At 44.2% G+C, this 17098-nt stretch overlaps 1 protein-coding gene across 3 annotated transcripts in view; it reads left to right on the top strand.

Annotated features, from left to right (window-relative positions):
- Nucleotides 1-17098, top strand: part of METTL6 (methyltransferase 6, methylcytidine) — a 57660-nt gene that overhangs the window by 13804 nt on the left and 26758 nt on the right. Inside the window, exon 5 of one of the 3 annotated variants that reach the window (XM_006067996.4) lies at nt 2158-2468. The exons of 1 other annotated variant lie outside the window; for it this stretch is intronic. In XM_006067996.4, the coding sequence (XP_006068058.1) occupies nt 2158-2339 (182 nt within the window). In that variant the 3' untranslated portion in view covers nt 2340-2468. Of the gene's footprint in view, nt 1-2157; nt 2469-17098 lie in introns of those variants that run through there. One more of the 3 variants, XM_025294122.3, reaches the window with a different exon arrangement.

Here is a 17098-nt window from a genome sequence, read left to right as displayed (position 1 = left end):
AATCTTCACTTTGTTCGCTCAGAAAGCAAGCGAATAGGACAGGATAGTGCCTTGAGATTACTTGAGTTTCACAAAGATAAGAGACCTTTTTTTCCTATAAAAGTGAGACTTCTTAAGTACACAAACTTGCTAATAGAGGGGTCCTTAAAAGGTCATTTTTTATAAGAAAACAATCCAAATGTTGAATATGATTTTAGTATTTTGAACATTAGTTTTGAGCCTATTTTATACAGGCGTACCTTGTTTTATTGTGCTTTGCAAATACTGCATTTTTCACAGATGGGAGGTTTGTGGCAACCCTGTGTTGAGCAAGTCTCACTTCATGTCTTGCAGTATTTCAGACTTTTTCATTAGTATTATATTTGCTATGGTGATTTGTGATCAGTGACTTTTAATGTTACTGCTAAGACTCACTGAAGACTCCAATGATGGTTAACAATAAAGTATTTTTTAATTAAGGTCTGTACATTGTGTTTTTAGACACAATGCTATTGCACACTTAAAAGACCACAGCATAGTGTAAACATAACTTATATACACTGGAGAACCATAAAATTTGTGAGGCTCACTTTATTGCTTTTTTCGCCTTTATTGCAGTGAACTGAACCCACAGTATCTCTGAGGTATGCCTGTAATATGAATCGTAATATAATTACCTTCTTAAGCTCTAATTTTTACATTTGTTACTTCTTGAAATATTCTCTTAAACTCAAAAATAAAGCTAAAAATTAGTGATTACCATTAAGACTACAAAAGCATGAACATACACAGTGAAAATTAAAAATTTGTTTTAATGTTTTGGATTCATGAAGTCTGATTAAATCAATTATAAATAATTGAGAAGATGTAGTAATATCTGCAAAGTGCTTCAAAGTACATTCTTTGGAGTAATGCCCTTGATAAGAGTCACATAGCCATTCTTCTGTTTTACTTAACATGTAGTGATGTGTTACCCGGGTTAACTTTTCCTTAGGCTATCACCATCAGATGTTTTTTTTCTCTGCACCCTGTTATGTCAGGATAGATGAGGAGCTTGATGTAAAGAGATTGAGTACACACACACACACACACACACACACACACACTGTATGAATGCATGCACACATACTGAGGGAGCGTGCACACTGAGTGAGCGCACACAGTGAGCACATACACTGTATGAACAAACACACGCTGTGAGTGCACACACTGAGTGAGCGTACACACTGTATGAGCACAGAGTGAGTGCACACACTGAACACATACACTGTAAATGAGCACTTACACTGTATGAACACAGTGAGTGAGCACACATACACTATGAACACACATACTGTATGAGTGAGTACACACACTGAGCACACACTATGAACACACTATGAGTGAGTGCATACTGAGTGAACACACATTGTGAGTGAGAACACACACTGAACACACTATGAGTGAGCACACATACTGAATACACACTGAGCACACACAGACTATATGAACACACACATACTATGAGTACACACAGTGAGCACACACACTATGAACACAGCACACACAGTGTGTATAAGTGAACATACTGTATTAGTGAACACACATGCTGTATGAACACACTGTATGAGTGAGCGCGCACACACTGTGAATGAGCACATACATGCTCTATGAACACACACACTGACCACACTGTATGAGTGAGTGCACACACATACATGCTGTAGGAGCACACACACGCTATATGAGTGAGCACACACACTGTATGGACATACATTGTATGAATGCACTGTACGAGTGAACGCACACACAGTGAGCTCACACACACTGAGCGCGCACACAATGAGCACACACACACTGTATGAGCACACATACTATGAACACTGTGAGCACACAGTGAGCACACACACCCACTGCATGAACACACATGTTGTATATGTGCACGTACACTGAGTGCAGGGTCTGGGCCTGTGCTGCTCGTGGGGAGTCCCGATGGGTTGAGGAGCGTGCGACAGGTTGGTGAACGTCTTGGTGATGGTTGGGAGTTTCTGTTGACAGAGAAGTAGGAGTGTGTCAGCTCCCAGAGCAGAGCCTTGTTACCCCTCGCATTGAGGTGTTCTCAGCCCCCGCTGCACTGACTCTTGCTCAGGGTACAGTGGCATCCAGACTGTGAGCACTGCTGATCTGCTTGTCTTCCAGAATTCCTGGCGCGGCTCTTTCTGGACACAGGTTACGAAGAAGAGGTGAATGAGTATGTGTTTCGTGAGACGGTGAATAAAAAAGAAGGACTGTGTGTGCCAAGGGTTTTCCTTCAGAGCAAGTTCCGAAAGTCTCAGAAGAACCCGGTTCCTGTTACCCCCGACCTAGGCCATGAATCCTGACCTTTTGCTAGGTTGACCTCTGTGCCTGTCCTTGACGAGCAAAATTTAAAGTCACTCTTTATTTTGTTCATTTTTGTATTTTAACTTTTTTAAAAGAATGTGTATACAAATAAAAATACAAATATAATAGCAGTGCCTGAAAAGGAAAGTTTTATGGTGTAACATAGTAAGATTCCACGTAGAAATGCATAAGGGCCCTGAGCACTTGAGGAGATCCATGTCATTCATCACTCCTGCAAGTCTGAGTGTGCCTCCAAGCAGTGTGTCAGACAATCCCGTGGAAAAGGAGGCCAGATAGACCAACATAACACCTCCAAATGTATTTTTAGCTTGAAGGAGTGCTCTTTTTCCACTGTCTCATATTTTCCCATTTTCCTCTGCTTTGGTTCATTTGTGTGCCACCTCAAGACCAATGTCGACAAATTCCATTTCTGCTGCGTCTCAAGAACACCCCATGCCCCTCTGCCTCGTTCTTGAGACCCTGCACGTGTTACCTGGCCCCGCACTCCTCTGGGACATGGGGTGGGGGCTGCTAGGAGGTCAGGACCGCCATGCCCAGTGCTGAGGTGGCCTGTGGGACCGTCCATAACCTGTTTCCTGTGTGACAACTTTTACTTCGTATAATCAGAGTTCTTTTGGCCTGCCAACAGGAGTTGATCCTGGAAGCCTTTATGTTTCCGTTTTTGCAGAAAGCTCTTGATGAGAACGTGTCTCGAGTGTATTGTCTGGGCTGCCCACGCAGCCAGCCAAGGCCCTAAAACCTGTCACCTCTGAGAGGGGGTGGCCCCCGCGGGGAGGGGCTGGACACAGTCATAAGTATTCTGTGCAGTGAGCTCCTGGAGAGGAGAGGGACACACGGTGGGCTCAGACCACGTGCTCGCCGGGAGCCGGCCGTCTGCCGTCTCTCCCTGACAGGAGGGGTCTTGACGGGCAGGAAGCAAGAGGAACTGCTGACTGTACCTGGTGTGTGGCTCTGTGTGTTCTCTCCCCTTCTTTTGAAGGCTGGAAGGTGACTAGCCTGGCTGAGAGCAAAACTGAGGAGGGCTTAGTACAGAGTTGTCCTTTGAAATCAACCTGTGAAGAAACCAAGGGGAGAGCGCTCACAGGCCTCATTAAGCAAGGGGCAGCCCCAGCCCCAGAGCAGCTGGTTAGCAGAGCACCTCCACCAGCCCCAGGCTCCCCCGCCCCAGTCCAGGCTCTTCCCTCTTTGTCCCACACCCTGCTTCAGCCCTGGCATGCCGCTCAACGCCCGCTCCTCAGAGCCCCTTTCACCCTTTTCCTCCACTGCTTCCGACCAGCGTCACTTGGCTTTTAATGGCTGAGCTGGATAAAGGCAGCATATTTGAAGTAGGAACTGGAGAGCAGTGGTGGTCGGGTAAGGGTGGGCTTTTGTCATCGAAGTCACTGTGGCCTTACTCTGTCAGAACCTCAGATTTCTTCCTTGTAAGGCCTGGGTAACTGTCTTGAGACCTGCTGGAGGTTGCTGACCCGGCCCACCACACGCCCTGGAGCCAGGAGTGGACCTGAAGCACGCTGAGCAGGCTGACAAGGACCTGGCTCTAAGAACAGGCCCCTCTGCCGGTGGTCGGCCTGTGAGCAAGGTACATGGTTTCCTCCAAGCACAGCTTGGAGCTGTGTCCATCCTCAGGAGCACTGATGGCCCCAGACTACTGCCCCATAAGGGAAAGGCTGCAACTTGTGCACTGGGAATGTTTAAAGCTGGCCCAAGGATACGTGCAGCTCTGACACTGCGCCAGGTAATCTCAGTGACCCCACCTTACTATACATGGGTTGTAAGATACAGTTAACTGAATGAGGTGCCGTTAACTGGGAATGAGTGTCATGGTTTGGGCCGTAGACTGGGGTAAGAGAGGGTAAAAGCTGGCCTCAGTTCTCTTGCCTCAGTGTTCCCATGTCCCTTCTCCCTGGGACCCCCCCATTACTGCACCCCAGACAGAGAAGCAGGGACTTGTGCAGGTTGGGTGCCCAGAGGACCCAGGAAAAAAGGCCACAGTTGGTTTAGTAGCGAAACTCTGTAACAGCATTTGCTAAATCAGACTGCCAAGAGTCAACCAATATTGCCTTGTTTTCACAGGCAGGAAATAGCCCCAGAAAGGTAGTGAATACTGGTTTATAGTGCTATAGAAAATAGCACAAGTACTATCTCCCTCTAGAGTAAGGTGTATACTATATATAGTATAGGATATTTATTATACTACACATGTGTGCTAAGTTGCTTCAGTGTGTTTGACTCCTTGCGCTCCTATGGACCATAGCTCACCAGCCTCTCATGTCCATGGGATTCTCCAGGCAAGAATACTTGAGAGGGTTTTCATCTCCTCCAGAGGGTCTTCCCAAACCAAGGATCAAATCCACGTCTTTGATGTCTCCTGTGTTGGCAGGTGGGTTCTTTACCACTAGTCCTACCTGGGCAGCCCATTATACTACGTACATACATACACTGTATACCATGTACAGTGTATACTCTCTACAGTCAGCAAAACAAGACCAGGAGCTGACTGTGACTCAGATCATGAACTCCTTATTGCCAAATTCAGACTTAAATTGAAGAAAGTAGGGAAAACCACCAGACCATTCAGGTATGACCTAAATCAAATCCCTTGTGATTATCCAGTGGAAGAGACAAATAGATTCAAGGGATTAGATCTGATAGAGTGCCTAAAGAACTATGGACAGAGGTGTGTGACACTGTAAATGAAACAGTGATCAAAACCATCCCCCAGATAAATGCAGGAAGGCAAAATAGTTATCTGAGAAGGCCTTACAAATAGATGAGAAGCAAAAGGCAAAGAAGAAAAGGAAAGATATACCCATCTGAATGCAGAGTTCCAAAGAATAGCAAGGAGAGATAAGAAAGGCTTCCTAAGTGATCAATGCAAAGAAATAGAGGAAAACAATAGAATGGATGAGACTAGAGATCTCTTCAAAAAAAAAAATAGAGATATCAAGGGAACATTTCATGCAAAGATGGAAACAATAAAGGACAGAAATGGTATGGACCTAACGGAAACAGAAGATATTAAGAAGAGGTAGAAGAACACAGGAAGAACTATACAAAAAAAATCTTCATGACCCAGATAACCATGATTCTGTGGTCACTCACCTAGAGCCAGGAGTCCTGGAGTGCAAAGTCAAATGGGCCTTAGGAAGCATCACTACAAACAAAGCTAGTGGAGCTGACAGAATTCCAGCTATTTCAAATCCTAAAAGATGATGCTGTGAAAGTGCTGCACTCAATATGCCAGCAAATTTGGAAAACTCAGCAGTGGCCGCAGGACTGGAATAAGTCAGTTTTCATTCCTATCCCAAAGAAAGTCAATGGTAAAGAATGTTCACACTACCACACAATTGCACTTATTTCACATGCTAGCAAAGTAATGCTCAAAATTCTCCAAGCTAGGCTTCAACAGTACATGGACCGAGAACTCCCAGATGTACAGGCTGGATTTAGAAAAGGCAGAGGAACCACAGAACAAATTGCCAACATCAGTTGGATCATAGAGAAAGGAAGAGAATTCCAGAAAAGCATTGACTTCTGCTTCATTGACTATGCTAAAGCCTTTGACTGTGTCTGATCACACAGTTTGTGTGGTCTGTTTGATCACACAGTGTGACTGTTTGACTGGATCACAACAAACTGCGGAAAATTCTCAAAGACATGGGAATGCCAGACCCCCTGACCTGCATCCTGAGAGACCTGTATGCAGGTCAGGAAACAACATTAGAACCGGACATGGAACAACAGACTGGTTCCGAATTGGGAAAGGAGTCCGTCAAGGCTGTATATTGTCACCCTGCTTATTTAACTTATATGCAGAGTACATCATGAGAAACGCTGGGCTGGATAAAGCACAAGCTGGAATCAAGATTGCTGGGAGAAATATCAATAACCTCAGATATGCAGGTGACACCACACTTATGGCCGAAAGTGAAGAAGAACTAAAGAGCCTCTTGATGAAAGTGAAAGAAGAGAGTGAAAAAGTTGGCTTAGAGCTCAATATTCAGAAAACTAAGATCATGGCATCTGGTCCCATCACTTCATGGCAAATAGATGTGGAAACAGTGGCTGACTTTATTTTGGGGGGGCTCCAAAATCACTGCAGATGGTGACTGCAGCCGTGAAATTAAAAGACACTTACTCCTTGGAAGGAAAGTTATGACCAACCTAGATAGCATATTCAGAGAAGGCAATGGCATCCCACTCTAGTACTTTTGCCTAGAAAATCCCATGGACGGAGGAGTCTGGTAGGCTGCAGTCCATGGGGTCGCTAGAGTCGGACACAACTGAGCGACTTCACTTTCACTTTTCACTTTCATGCATTGAAGAAGGCAATGGCAACCCACTCCAGTGTTCTTGCCTGGAGAATCCCAGGGATGGGGAAGCCTGGTGGGCTACCGTCTATGGGGTCGCACAGAGTTGGACACGACTGAAGCGACTTTGCAGCAGCAGCAGCAGCAGCAGCAGATAGCATGTTAAAAAGCAGAGACATTACTTTGTCAACAAAGGTCCGTCTAGTCAAGGCTATGGTTTTTCCAGTGGTCATGTATGGATGTGAGAGTGGACTATAAAGAAAGCTGAGTGCTGAAGAATTGATGCTTTTGAACTGTGGTGTTGGAGAACTGTGGTCTTGGAAGGACTGATGCTGAAGCTGAAACTCCAATACTTTGGCCACCTGATGCAAAGAACTGACTCATTTGAAAAAACACTGATGCTGGGCAAGACTGAGGGCAGGAGGAGAAGTGGATGACAGTGGATGAGATTGGCATTGCCATTGGCATCACCAATCAATGGACATGAGTTTGGGCAAACTCCAGGAGTTGGTGGTGAACAGGGAGGCCTGGTGTGCTGCGGTTCATGGGGTCACAAAGAGTCAGACACGACTGAGTGACTGAACTGAACTGAACTGAGCAAACTTCAGGAGATGGTGAAGGACAGGGAAGCCTAGCGTGCTGCAGAGGTTGCAGGGTTGCTCATACAACTGAGCTACTGAACAACAACATACCATAGGCAATACTATATGGTACTATTAATTTCTTTTGAGTTTTTATGTCTACTGCATGCAACAATTCTAATTGTATTAACGCTATTTAGAATATGAACATCTGGGTTTAAGTCCAGGATGCCCCATACAAGTAGCCTGCTTCTTCAAGCCTTGGCCTTCATGTTTCTAGGACTGAGATCCTGCTACTTGAAGCATGGGACTGCTACCAGGACTAAATGAGTGCTTTGTTTACTGTAGAGTTACAGGTAAGTTCTCGTTATTTCTGTTAGTTTTTATCGCCTAAGAAAATGACTTAATCCACACTCTTCACGAAGGCTGTCAATATTCGGTCCTACAGGACCCTTTGAAAGGGCCTGGGATTTGAATGAACCACCACAAGGTGGCGATAGAAGCCAAATAGTCCCACTGGCCTTCCTCGGCCCGATCTTAATTGCCTTTGAAGTGTGTCCATTTTTGTTGTCTTTGAAGAGGAAGGGCAAATCTTACAAATACGTTTTCTAGGTCAAGTTTAGCTCATAAGATCAATCTTTGCCTCACTGTGGGGATGAGAAAGCAAGGGTGCTTCTATCCAGCGTTCATTCTCCGTTGCCTACTTATGACAACATTTTTCGGCAATGGACTCTAAGGTGGGCTGCAAGGCCTCTTCCTCATTCCCGGATGGTTCTGTGGACTTGCTTTTGTGATTGTCTGGGTTTAAAGCAAGAGAGGGAACCGCGGTGTGGACCCTTGTTTGCCTCCCACGTTATTCAGTTAAACTTTGACAGCCTTTGGCTCCGTATTTCACAGTCGTCCATTAAGGGAGGGGAAATCATGAAATAAATTATGTCCACCAAGAGAGAAAAACACTCCAGGACCAAATTTGCTGTTGAGGAACAAATATTTAACAGAAACTTAAATAGGCTCCACTACCGAAAGCAAAAATAAAATCAGCTGTGTTTTTTTTTTTTTTCCCTTCATTTTTGCTGTCTGCCCCCCTCCAATGTGTGACATTTCATTGGATGGTGTTCAGTAGGTGCTAGCGGGACAGAGAGCCCCGTGGGGTCCCTGTGGCTGAAGCACAGGGTTGGAAGGGAGGAGAGTGCGGGCATGTGCTGAGGGGCAGCCCCGGCCATGTCTTCACTAAGCCAGAGCAACAGAGAGGAACCCAAACCCCCACGACACCAGAGGAAAGAGGAACAGGAAGAAAGACGACCGGAAACCCGAGTGCAGCAACTGGCATCGCTTAGAAAGAGCATTTCCACACGCTCACAGCACAAGCATCGTCTGCTGTGGTCTGGGATGGCTGTAGAGATGAGAATGTGGCACACAGCTCCTCCAGGATATCTTACCAAGCACATCGAGAAAAATATCAAGACCATCAAAACTAGACAATTCCCAGAGGAATTATAACTGCTAAAAATACAGTCAACTCTATTGAATCACAGCAAGATCCTCTGTGACTCACCTCCCAAAGTAATTGAAATAAAGAGAAAAATAAACAAGTGGGATCTAATTAGCTTTTGCACAGCCTAGGAAACTACAAACAAGGTGAAAAGACAACCCTCAGAGTGGGAGAAAAGGAATAATGAATGAAACAACCAACGAAGGATTAATTTCTAAAATATGCGAGCAGCTCATAAAACTGAATACCAGAAAAACAGTCCAACAGAAAGTGGGCAAAAAGACCTAAACAGACTTTTCTCCAAAGAAGACAAGCAAATGGCTAATAAACACATGAGAAGATGCTCAACATGGCTCATTTCAGTTCAGTTCAGTCACTCAGCTGTGTCCGACTCTTTGAGACCCCATGAATCACAGCACGCCAGGCTTCCCTGTCCATCATCATCTCCTGGAGTTCACTCAGACTCATGTCCATCAAGTCAGTGATGCCATCCAGCCATCTCATCCTCTGTCGTCCCCTTTTCCTCCTGCCCCCAATCCCTCCCAGCATCAGAGTCTTTTCCAATGAGTCAACTCTTCACATGAGGTGGCCAAAGTACTGGAGTTTCAGCTTTAGCATCATTCCTTCCAAAGAATACCCAGGGCTGATCTCCTTTAGAATGGACTGGTTGGATCTCCTTGCAGTCCAAGGGACTCTCAAGAGTCTTCTCCAACACTACAGTTCAAAAGCATCAATTCTTTGGCACTCAGCTCACAGTCCAACTCTCACGTCCATACATGACCACTGGAAAAACCATAGCCTTGGCTAGACAGACCTTTGTTGGCAAAGTAATGTCTCTGCTTTTCGATATGCTATCTAAGTTGGTCATAACTTTTCTTCCCAGGAGTAAGCGTCTTTTAATTTCATGGCTGCAGTCACCATGTGCAGTGATTTTGGAGCCCAAAAAGATAAAGTCTGACACTGTTTCCACTGTTTCCCCATCTATTTCCCATGAAGTGGTGGGACCGGATGCCATGATCTTTGTTTTCTGAATGTTGAGCTTTAAGCCAGATTTTTCACTCTCCCCTTTCATTTTCATCAAGAGGCTTTTTAGAGAAATGCAAATCAAAACTACAGAGAGATATTACCTCACACTGGTCAGAATGGCCAAAAAGAAGCACAAATAATAAATGCTGGAGAGGGTGTGAAGAAAAGGGAAACTCTTGGACTGTTGGTTGAAGTATAAGTTGATACAGTCACTATGGAAGATGGTATGGAGATTCCTGAAAAGACTGAGAGTAGAACTTCCCTTTCTCTTTTCACTTTCCTGCGTTGGAGAAGGAAATGGCACCCCGCTCCAGTGTTCTTGCCTGGAGAATCCCAGGGGTGGGGGAGCCTGGTGGGCTGCCGTCCATGGGGTCGCACAGAGTCGGACACAACTGAAGCGACTTAACAGCAACAGCAGCAGAACTACCATACGACCCAGCAATCCCACTACTTGGCATATACCCTGAGGAAACCAAAACCGAAAAAGGCGCGTATACCCCAACGTTCATTGCAGCACTATTTACAATAGCTAGGACATGGAAGCAACCTAGATGTCCACCGACAGATGACTGGATAAAGAAGCTGTGGTGTATACACAATGGAATATTACTGCTGCTGCTGCTGCTAAGTCACTTCAGTCGTGTCCAACTCTGTGCAACCCCATAGAGGGCAGCCCACCAGGCTCCCCTGTCCCTGGGATTCTCCAGGAAAGAACAGTGGAGTGGGTTGCCATTTCCTTCTCCAATGCACGAAAGTGAAAAGTGAAAGCGAAGTCGCTCAGTCGTGTCTGACTCTTAGCAACCCCATGGACTACAGCCTACCAGGCTCCTCTGTCCATGGGATTTTCCAGGCAAGAGTACTGGAGTGGGGTGCCATTGCCTTCTCCAAATGGAATATTACTCAGCCACAAAAAGGAACACGTTTGAGTCAGTTCTAATGAGGTGGATGAACCTAGAGCCTATTATACAGAGTGAAGTAAGTCAGAAAGAGAAAAACTAATATCCTATAAAAATGCATGTGTATGGAATCTAGGAAGATGTACCTGATGAACCTGTTTACAGGGCAACAATGGAGAGGCAAGACAGAACTCATGGACACAGGTCGGGGGGGAGGGTGGGAGGGATGAATGGAGAGAGTGACGTGGACGCGCACACACACAGCCTGTAAAACAGGTAGCCAATGGGGGCTTGCTGTGTGACTCAGGGAACTCAAACCGGGGCTCTGTAACAACCTAGAGGGGTGGGAAGGGGTGGGAGGGGGAGGGGGTTCAAGAGGGAGGGGAGACATGTACACCTATGGCTGACTCACGCTGCTGTGTGGCAGAGGCCAACACAATATTGTGAAGCAGTTTTCCTTTGATTAAAAATGAATGTTTGGAAACCAAAAATATATAGTCAACTCTAATTAGAAATAATCATAAATACATTGAGGCTCCTTTTTCCTATGAAAGGAATAAAGCTTGAGAAAGAAAGTTCCATGCTGGTAAAGAAAGAAATGTTCAGATTTTTTTTTTCAATTATAGCTGATGCTTTTTCTTCTTTATACTTTTCTGAAATGTCCATGTTTTCTGTAATGAGCATATATTGCTTCTACAGTAAGGGAAAAAGTGATCTAGTCCTCAGCACTCCTTTCAAAACATCTTGGGTTAAATGAGCCGAAATCCTTGTGACAAATCTGCTAGAAAAACCTTGTCCACCCTTGAGATTCTTACCGACTGGGAGCTGGAAGACACCTCCCGGGAGTAAGAGAATGGGTATCTCAGGACAGTCTTTTTGCTCCCAGTGCTCTGGAGTCTTGGGGAGGTGCTTTGGAAGGGGGTTTCATCTGCTGCTCTTGGCTCTCCCTGGCTGCTTTGAGTTTGGAAATGCATATTCTTCAGTCCTTTGGGGAAATTTACTCGAATTATTCCTCACCACTAAAACAAACACACACGTACCCCATCTGTGTTTTCTCTCTTTCTGGAACTTTCATTAGGAAAACGTCAAGCTTCCTGAACTGATGCCATCATTTTGCAACCTGTCCTCTCCTCCTCTGCCATCCTCTTTCTCAGCATTTTGCTTTCTGGGAGATCTTGCTCACAATCCTTTCACTGAGTTTTTAAATTTCTGCTTTTATAATTTTAATTATATTATTATATTATTCTTTCAATGTCCATTTTTAAAATAGCAACTGAGTCTTATTTCACAGAAGTAATGTCCTCTCTGATCTAAGGCATACACTCTGCACAGGGGCAGTATTGTCTCCCAAAGGAGAAAAAAATCAGTTCTTTGAAGGTTGGTCAAAAATGTTAGATATTGCAATAATTTGTGACTCTCCAAAACGCAATCCTTTTTATACTGTTCATGGCATTCTCAAGGCATGAATACTGAAGTGGTTTGCCATTCCCTTCTCCAGTGGACCACATTTTGTCAGAACTCTCCACCATGACCCGTCTGTCTTGGGTGGCCCCACACGACATGGCTCATAGTTTCATTGAATTAGACAAGGCTGTGGTCCATGTGATCAGATTGGTTAGTTTTCTGTGATTGTTGTTTTCTCAACCCTATTTGACAAAATCATATTCTTCAATATTTAATTTTTCATTGGGAAAAAATAAGTTTTGATTCTAATTTTTCTCCTTAGAGGTGAGGTTTATGTTTTTATCTCCCTGTATAGTCTCTGTATTAGTCTGGATTCTCTGGAGAAAGTGAACCAATATATATATAATTATATATAATATATGTTGTATGTATAATAATATATACATTTATAATTATATAAATATATAATATTTATTTGGTCAGTGTTTTTATTATAATTTTGTTATTTTATTTTATCCACACAGTTAGATGTTCTTTATCTTCTCAAACAAGTGAAGACATTTAACAGACAGACAAATGGATGGATTTGGGGGGTTTATTAAGGATAATATAAATTGTTAGCAAAACAAATAAGTGTCTGACATTGAAGACGAAAAAACAGGAGGGGAATAGAGAAATTCACGACAAAGCAAAGAGATGGGCAATTTAAAAATAAATGAGAGAGAGAGGTTGGTTTACTATAAGGAGTTGGCTTACACAGTTATGGAGGCTGGGAAGTCCAGGATCTACAGTTTTCAAGCTGGGGGCCTCGGGGAGCAGACAGGATAATTTTAGTCTGCGTGTGACAGCCTGAGAAGCAAGACTGTTGATGTTTAAGTTCAAGTCTGAGTCTGAAAGCGGAAGAAGACCAATGACCCAGATACAGACAGGCAAAGAATTCTTTCTTACTTAGGCTTTCATTCTGCACAGGCCCTCAGCAGACTGGGTGAGGCCCACCCACACGGGGAGGGCAATCTGCTCGACTCAGCCTACTGATTCAAACGTTAGCTTTATCCAGAAACACCCTCACAGACACACTCAGAAATAATATCTAACCTATCTGGATGTTCAGAGGCCCAGTCATCACCCTCCATTTCCTTTTTTTTTTCCCTTTCCTGTTTTGGTCTCTACCTTTATTGTTAGAGGCTTTCCTCAGATTTGTGGTGATCCTTGGTTTTCCGTTCATATTTTAAAATGGGGAGCTAAAAAGCTGCTGAGAACTTTGAGCATCAGGGGGAGTTGACGATGTGGGCTTCTCTGTATGGCAAGCCACCTGTTGCCTTATGTAACCCATGTTTTTGTATCTTTAGGTCTCTCCAGAAAGTATCTTCCAGTATGTGCCTAGAAGATACCGTCCTAGCTACCCATGGTCTGGGAGCCAAGCCAGCGAGGAGTGGGGCGGATCTCAACCCTCAGTCCCCTGTGAGAATCTCTAGCATCGTGCTGTCTTCAGGCCGGTGCCCCGTCCCCACAGCTGCTGCTGTGCCTTTATCCAGAGACTTGTGTTTTTAGCCGTTTAGTCTTGTTGCGGGCTTGGGGCCGTGCAGTGGTCTGGCTGTGTGAACATGGGGTTAGAGACACTCTCTAGTGACTGTCATCCAGTCCTTCTGTGTTCAGTCCCGTCTGCACCCACACTTCTGGAAACAGCTGGTACCACCAAGTCCTGGGCCACGGAGCCTGTGGGAGTCCTCAGCGCAGGCCGAGTTGCTCCTTGCCTTTCCTCACCCTGGGCCTCAGATTCAGCATGTCATCTACAAGTCAGCGGCTACTCATCCTTCTGTGTTCAAGCCCCACCACGTTTTATCGTCTCTGTGTGGTTTTGTGCGGTACAGGGTCCTTTTGCCATCATTTAGACGGGTTTCCAGGAGGAGCTGGAGGAAGTCCCTGTGTGTAGTCTGCACGTGAGGACTGACTGACTCGTGGGCTGGGAAGGAAAAGGTAGCACACGGGTCGGTGGACGGGTTGAGCAGGAGGCAGATGGCATGCTGGCCGAGGGTAAAGGGCCTGGCAGACCTGGAGGGGCAGAGACAAGGTGGGGGAGCTGAACCGGGTGGCGCAGCCTTAGAACTTAGGAGAGCTCCATTCAAGGTACTGCCTCGGCAGAGTCCAAAGGTGTTGCTGAATCAGGATCAGAAAGCAGCTTCAAGCCGTATCCAAGAGTGTGCATCAAGGACCTTAGAAATAGCTGTAATTTTCTTCTATTAACTTCATTTGTAGAATTCTTTCCTAAGAAAATAAAGTATATAATATACATATAATATATATACTTTCCTAAGAAAAGTTACTATATATACATAGTATTACTGTATATACAGTATATATAATATACAGGCTATTATATATAGGCTTATTTCACTTAGTATAATATTCTCAAGCTTCATCCATGTTCTAGCATGTGACAGAACTTCCTTCCTACTTAAGGAAGGAAATAAAATAAAATTCCATTTTATGTATATACCACACTTTGTTCATCTATCTATCTATCTATTGTTATTCTTGTTCAGTCACTAAGTCATGTCTGACTCTTTGTAACCCCATAGACTGCAGCATGCCAGGCTTCTCTGTCCTTCACTATCTCCCTGAGCTTGCTCAAACTCATGTTCATTGAGTCGGTGATGCCATCCAACCATCTCATCCTCTGAGGTCCCCTTCTCCTCCCGCCTTCAGTCTTTCCCAACATCAGGGTCTTTTCAAATGAGTCAGCTCTTCACATCAGGTGGCCAAAGTATTGGAGCTTCAGCTTCAGCATCAGTCCTTCCAATGAATATTCAGGGTTGATTTCTTTTAGGATTGACTGGTTTGATCTCTTTGCAGTCCAAGGGACTCTCAAGAGTCTTCTCAAACACCACAGATCAAAAGCATCGTTTCTTTGGTGCTCAGCTTTCTTTATGGTCCAACTCTCACATCCATATATATCTACTGGGAAAACCATAGCTTTGACTATATGGACTTTTGTTGGAAAAGTGATGTCTCTGCTTTTTAATCACTGTCTAGGTTTGTCATAGCTATTCTTCCAAGGAGTAAGCGTCTTCTAATTTCGTGGCTGCTGTCACCATCCACAGTGATTTTGGAGCCCAAGAAAATGAAATCTGACACTGTTTCCATATTTTCCCCATCTATTTTCCATGATCTTCATTTTTTATGTTGAGTTTTAAGCCAACTTTTTCACTCGCCTCTTTCATCTCCATCAAGAGGCTCTTTAGTTCTTCTTCACTTTCTGCCATTAAAGTGGTATCATCTGCATATCTGATGTTGTTAATATTTCTCCCAGCAGTCTTGATTCCAGCTTGTGCTTCATCCAGCCCTGCATTTCCCATGATGTAGTCTGCATAGAAGTTAAGTAAGCAGGGTGAGAATATATAGCCTTGATGTACTCCTTGCCCAGTTTGGCACCAGTCTATTGTTCCATGTCTGGTTCTAACTGTTGCTTCTTGACCTGCAAACAGGTTTTCCAGGAGGCAGGTCAGGTGGTCTGGTATTCCCATCTCACTAAGAATATTCCACAGTTTGTTGTGATCCACACAGTCAAAGGCTTTAGCATAGTCAATGAAGCAGAAGTCGATTAAAAAAAAAAAAACAACTTAGGAAAGTATATATATTATATAAATAATATATATAGACTTTTTCCACAAAGACATTCATTAGCAGCATTTTTATAATATTAGAAATTAGAAATTTTAGAAACAGTCTAAACCCAGGCTCAGCACGTGCTGGCCTTCCTCTTACTTTTGCAGATGCTGTTGCACCGAAGCACAGCCTCCCCAGAGGACGTATTGTTTACGTCTTCTTTCCTGCTATAACAGCAGAGACTATGGCCAACAAAGCCTAAAATATCTACTATCTGGTCCTTTAAGAAACAGTTTGCTGACTTCTGATCTGAATGACTAGTAGAAGAATGGTTAAGCCAGTTAAGGGGCATCATACCAGTTTACCAGCTATTTTTTAACTGGTAAAGAAAAAAACCCCAAATTTACTATTTTAACCATTTTTAAGTGTACAGTTCAATAGTGTTAACTATACTCACATTGTTGTGAAACAGAACTTCATCTTGCAAAACTGAAACTCTCTACCCATTAAATAACATTGCCCTTTCCCCAGCCTTGTATCCTGCTCTGTTTCTATGAATTTGAATACTTTAGATACCTCAGATGAGTGGAACCATACAAGTTTTATCTCTTTGTGCCTGACTTACCTCACTTAGCATAATGCCCTCAAGCTTCATCCATGTTGTAGCATGTGACAGAACTTCCTTCCCACTTAAGGAAGGAAATAAAATTAGAATTCCATCTTACGTATATACCGTACTTTGTTCATCAGTCAACAGATACTTGGGTTGCTTCTGCCTTTGGTGGTTGTGAGTAATGCTGTTGTGAACATGGTGTACAAATATTTCTGTGAGACCCTGTGTTTAATTCTTTGGCTATAAATTCAGAAGTAGAATGGCTGGATCATACGGTAGTTCTGTTTTTAAGTTTCTGAGGAACGTCAGTGCTATTTTCCACAGCAGTTGTACTATCTCCCCTTTTTACTGAAGTATAGTTGACGTACAGCATCTTGTTAGTTTCAGGTGGGCAGCACAGTGATTTGACATTTATATGCAATACAAACTGATCACCATGATACATCTAGTCACTATGCATGCGTGCCATCGCTTCAGTTGCGTCCGACTCTGTGAGACCCCGTGGACTGTAGCCCGCCAGGCTCCTCTGTCCATGTGATGCTCCAGGCAAGAGTACTGGAGTGGGTTGCCATGCCCTCCTCCAAGAATCTTCCCAACCCAGGGGTCAAACCTGCATCACTAACATCTCTTGCATTGGCAGACAGGTTTTTTTCCCCACTGCTAGCACCTCCTGGGAAGCCCCCTAGTAACCATCTGCCACCATAAAAAGTTACTACAATTGACTATGCCCCCTATGCTGTTACATACATTACAGTCCCCGAAGTCATTTATCTTATAAGTAGCAGTCTGTACCTCTTAATCCCCTTCAC

This window comes from Bubalus bubalis, chromosome 1 (genome assembly GCF_019923935.1).
Source record: "Bubalus bubalis isolate 160015118507 breed Murrah chromosome 1, NDDB_SH_1, whole genome shotgun sequence".
Classification (NCBI taxonomy): Eukaryota; Metazoa; Chordata; class Mammalia; order Artiodactyla; family Bovidae; genus Bubalus; species Bubalus bubalis.
This window is presented reverse-complemented; position numbering and strand designations above follow the sequence as displayed.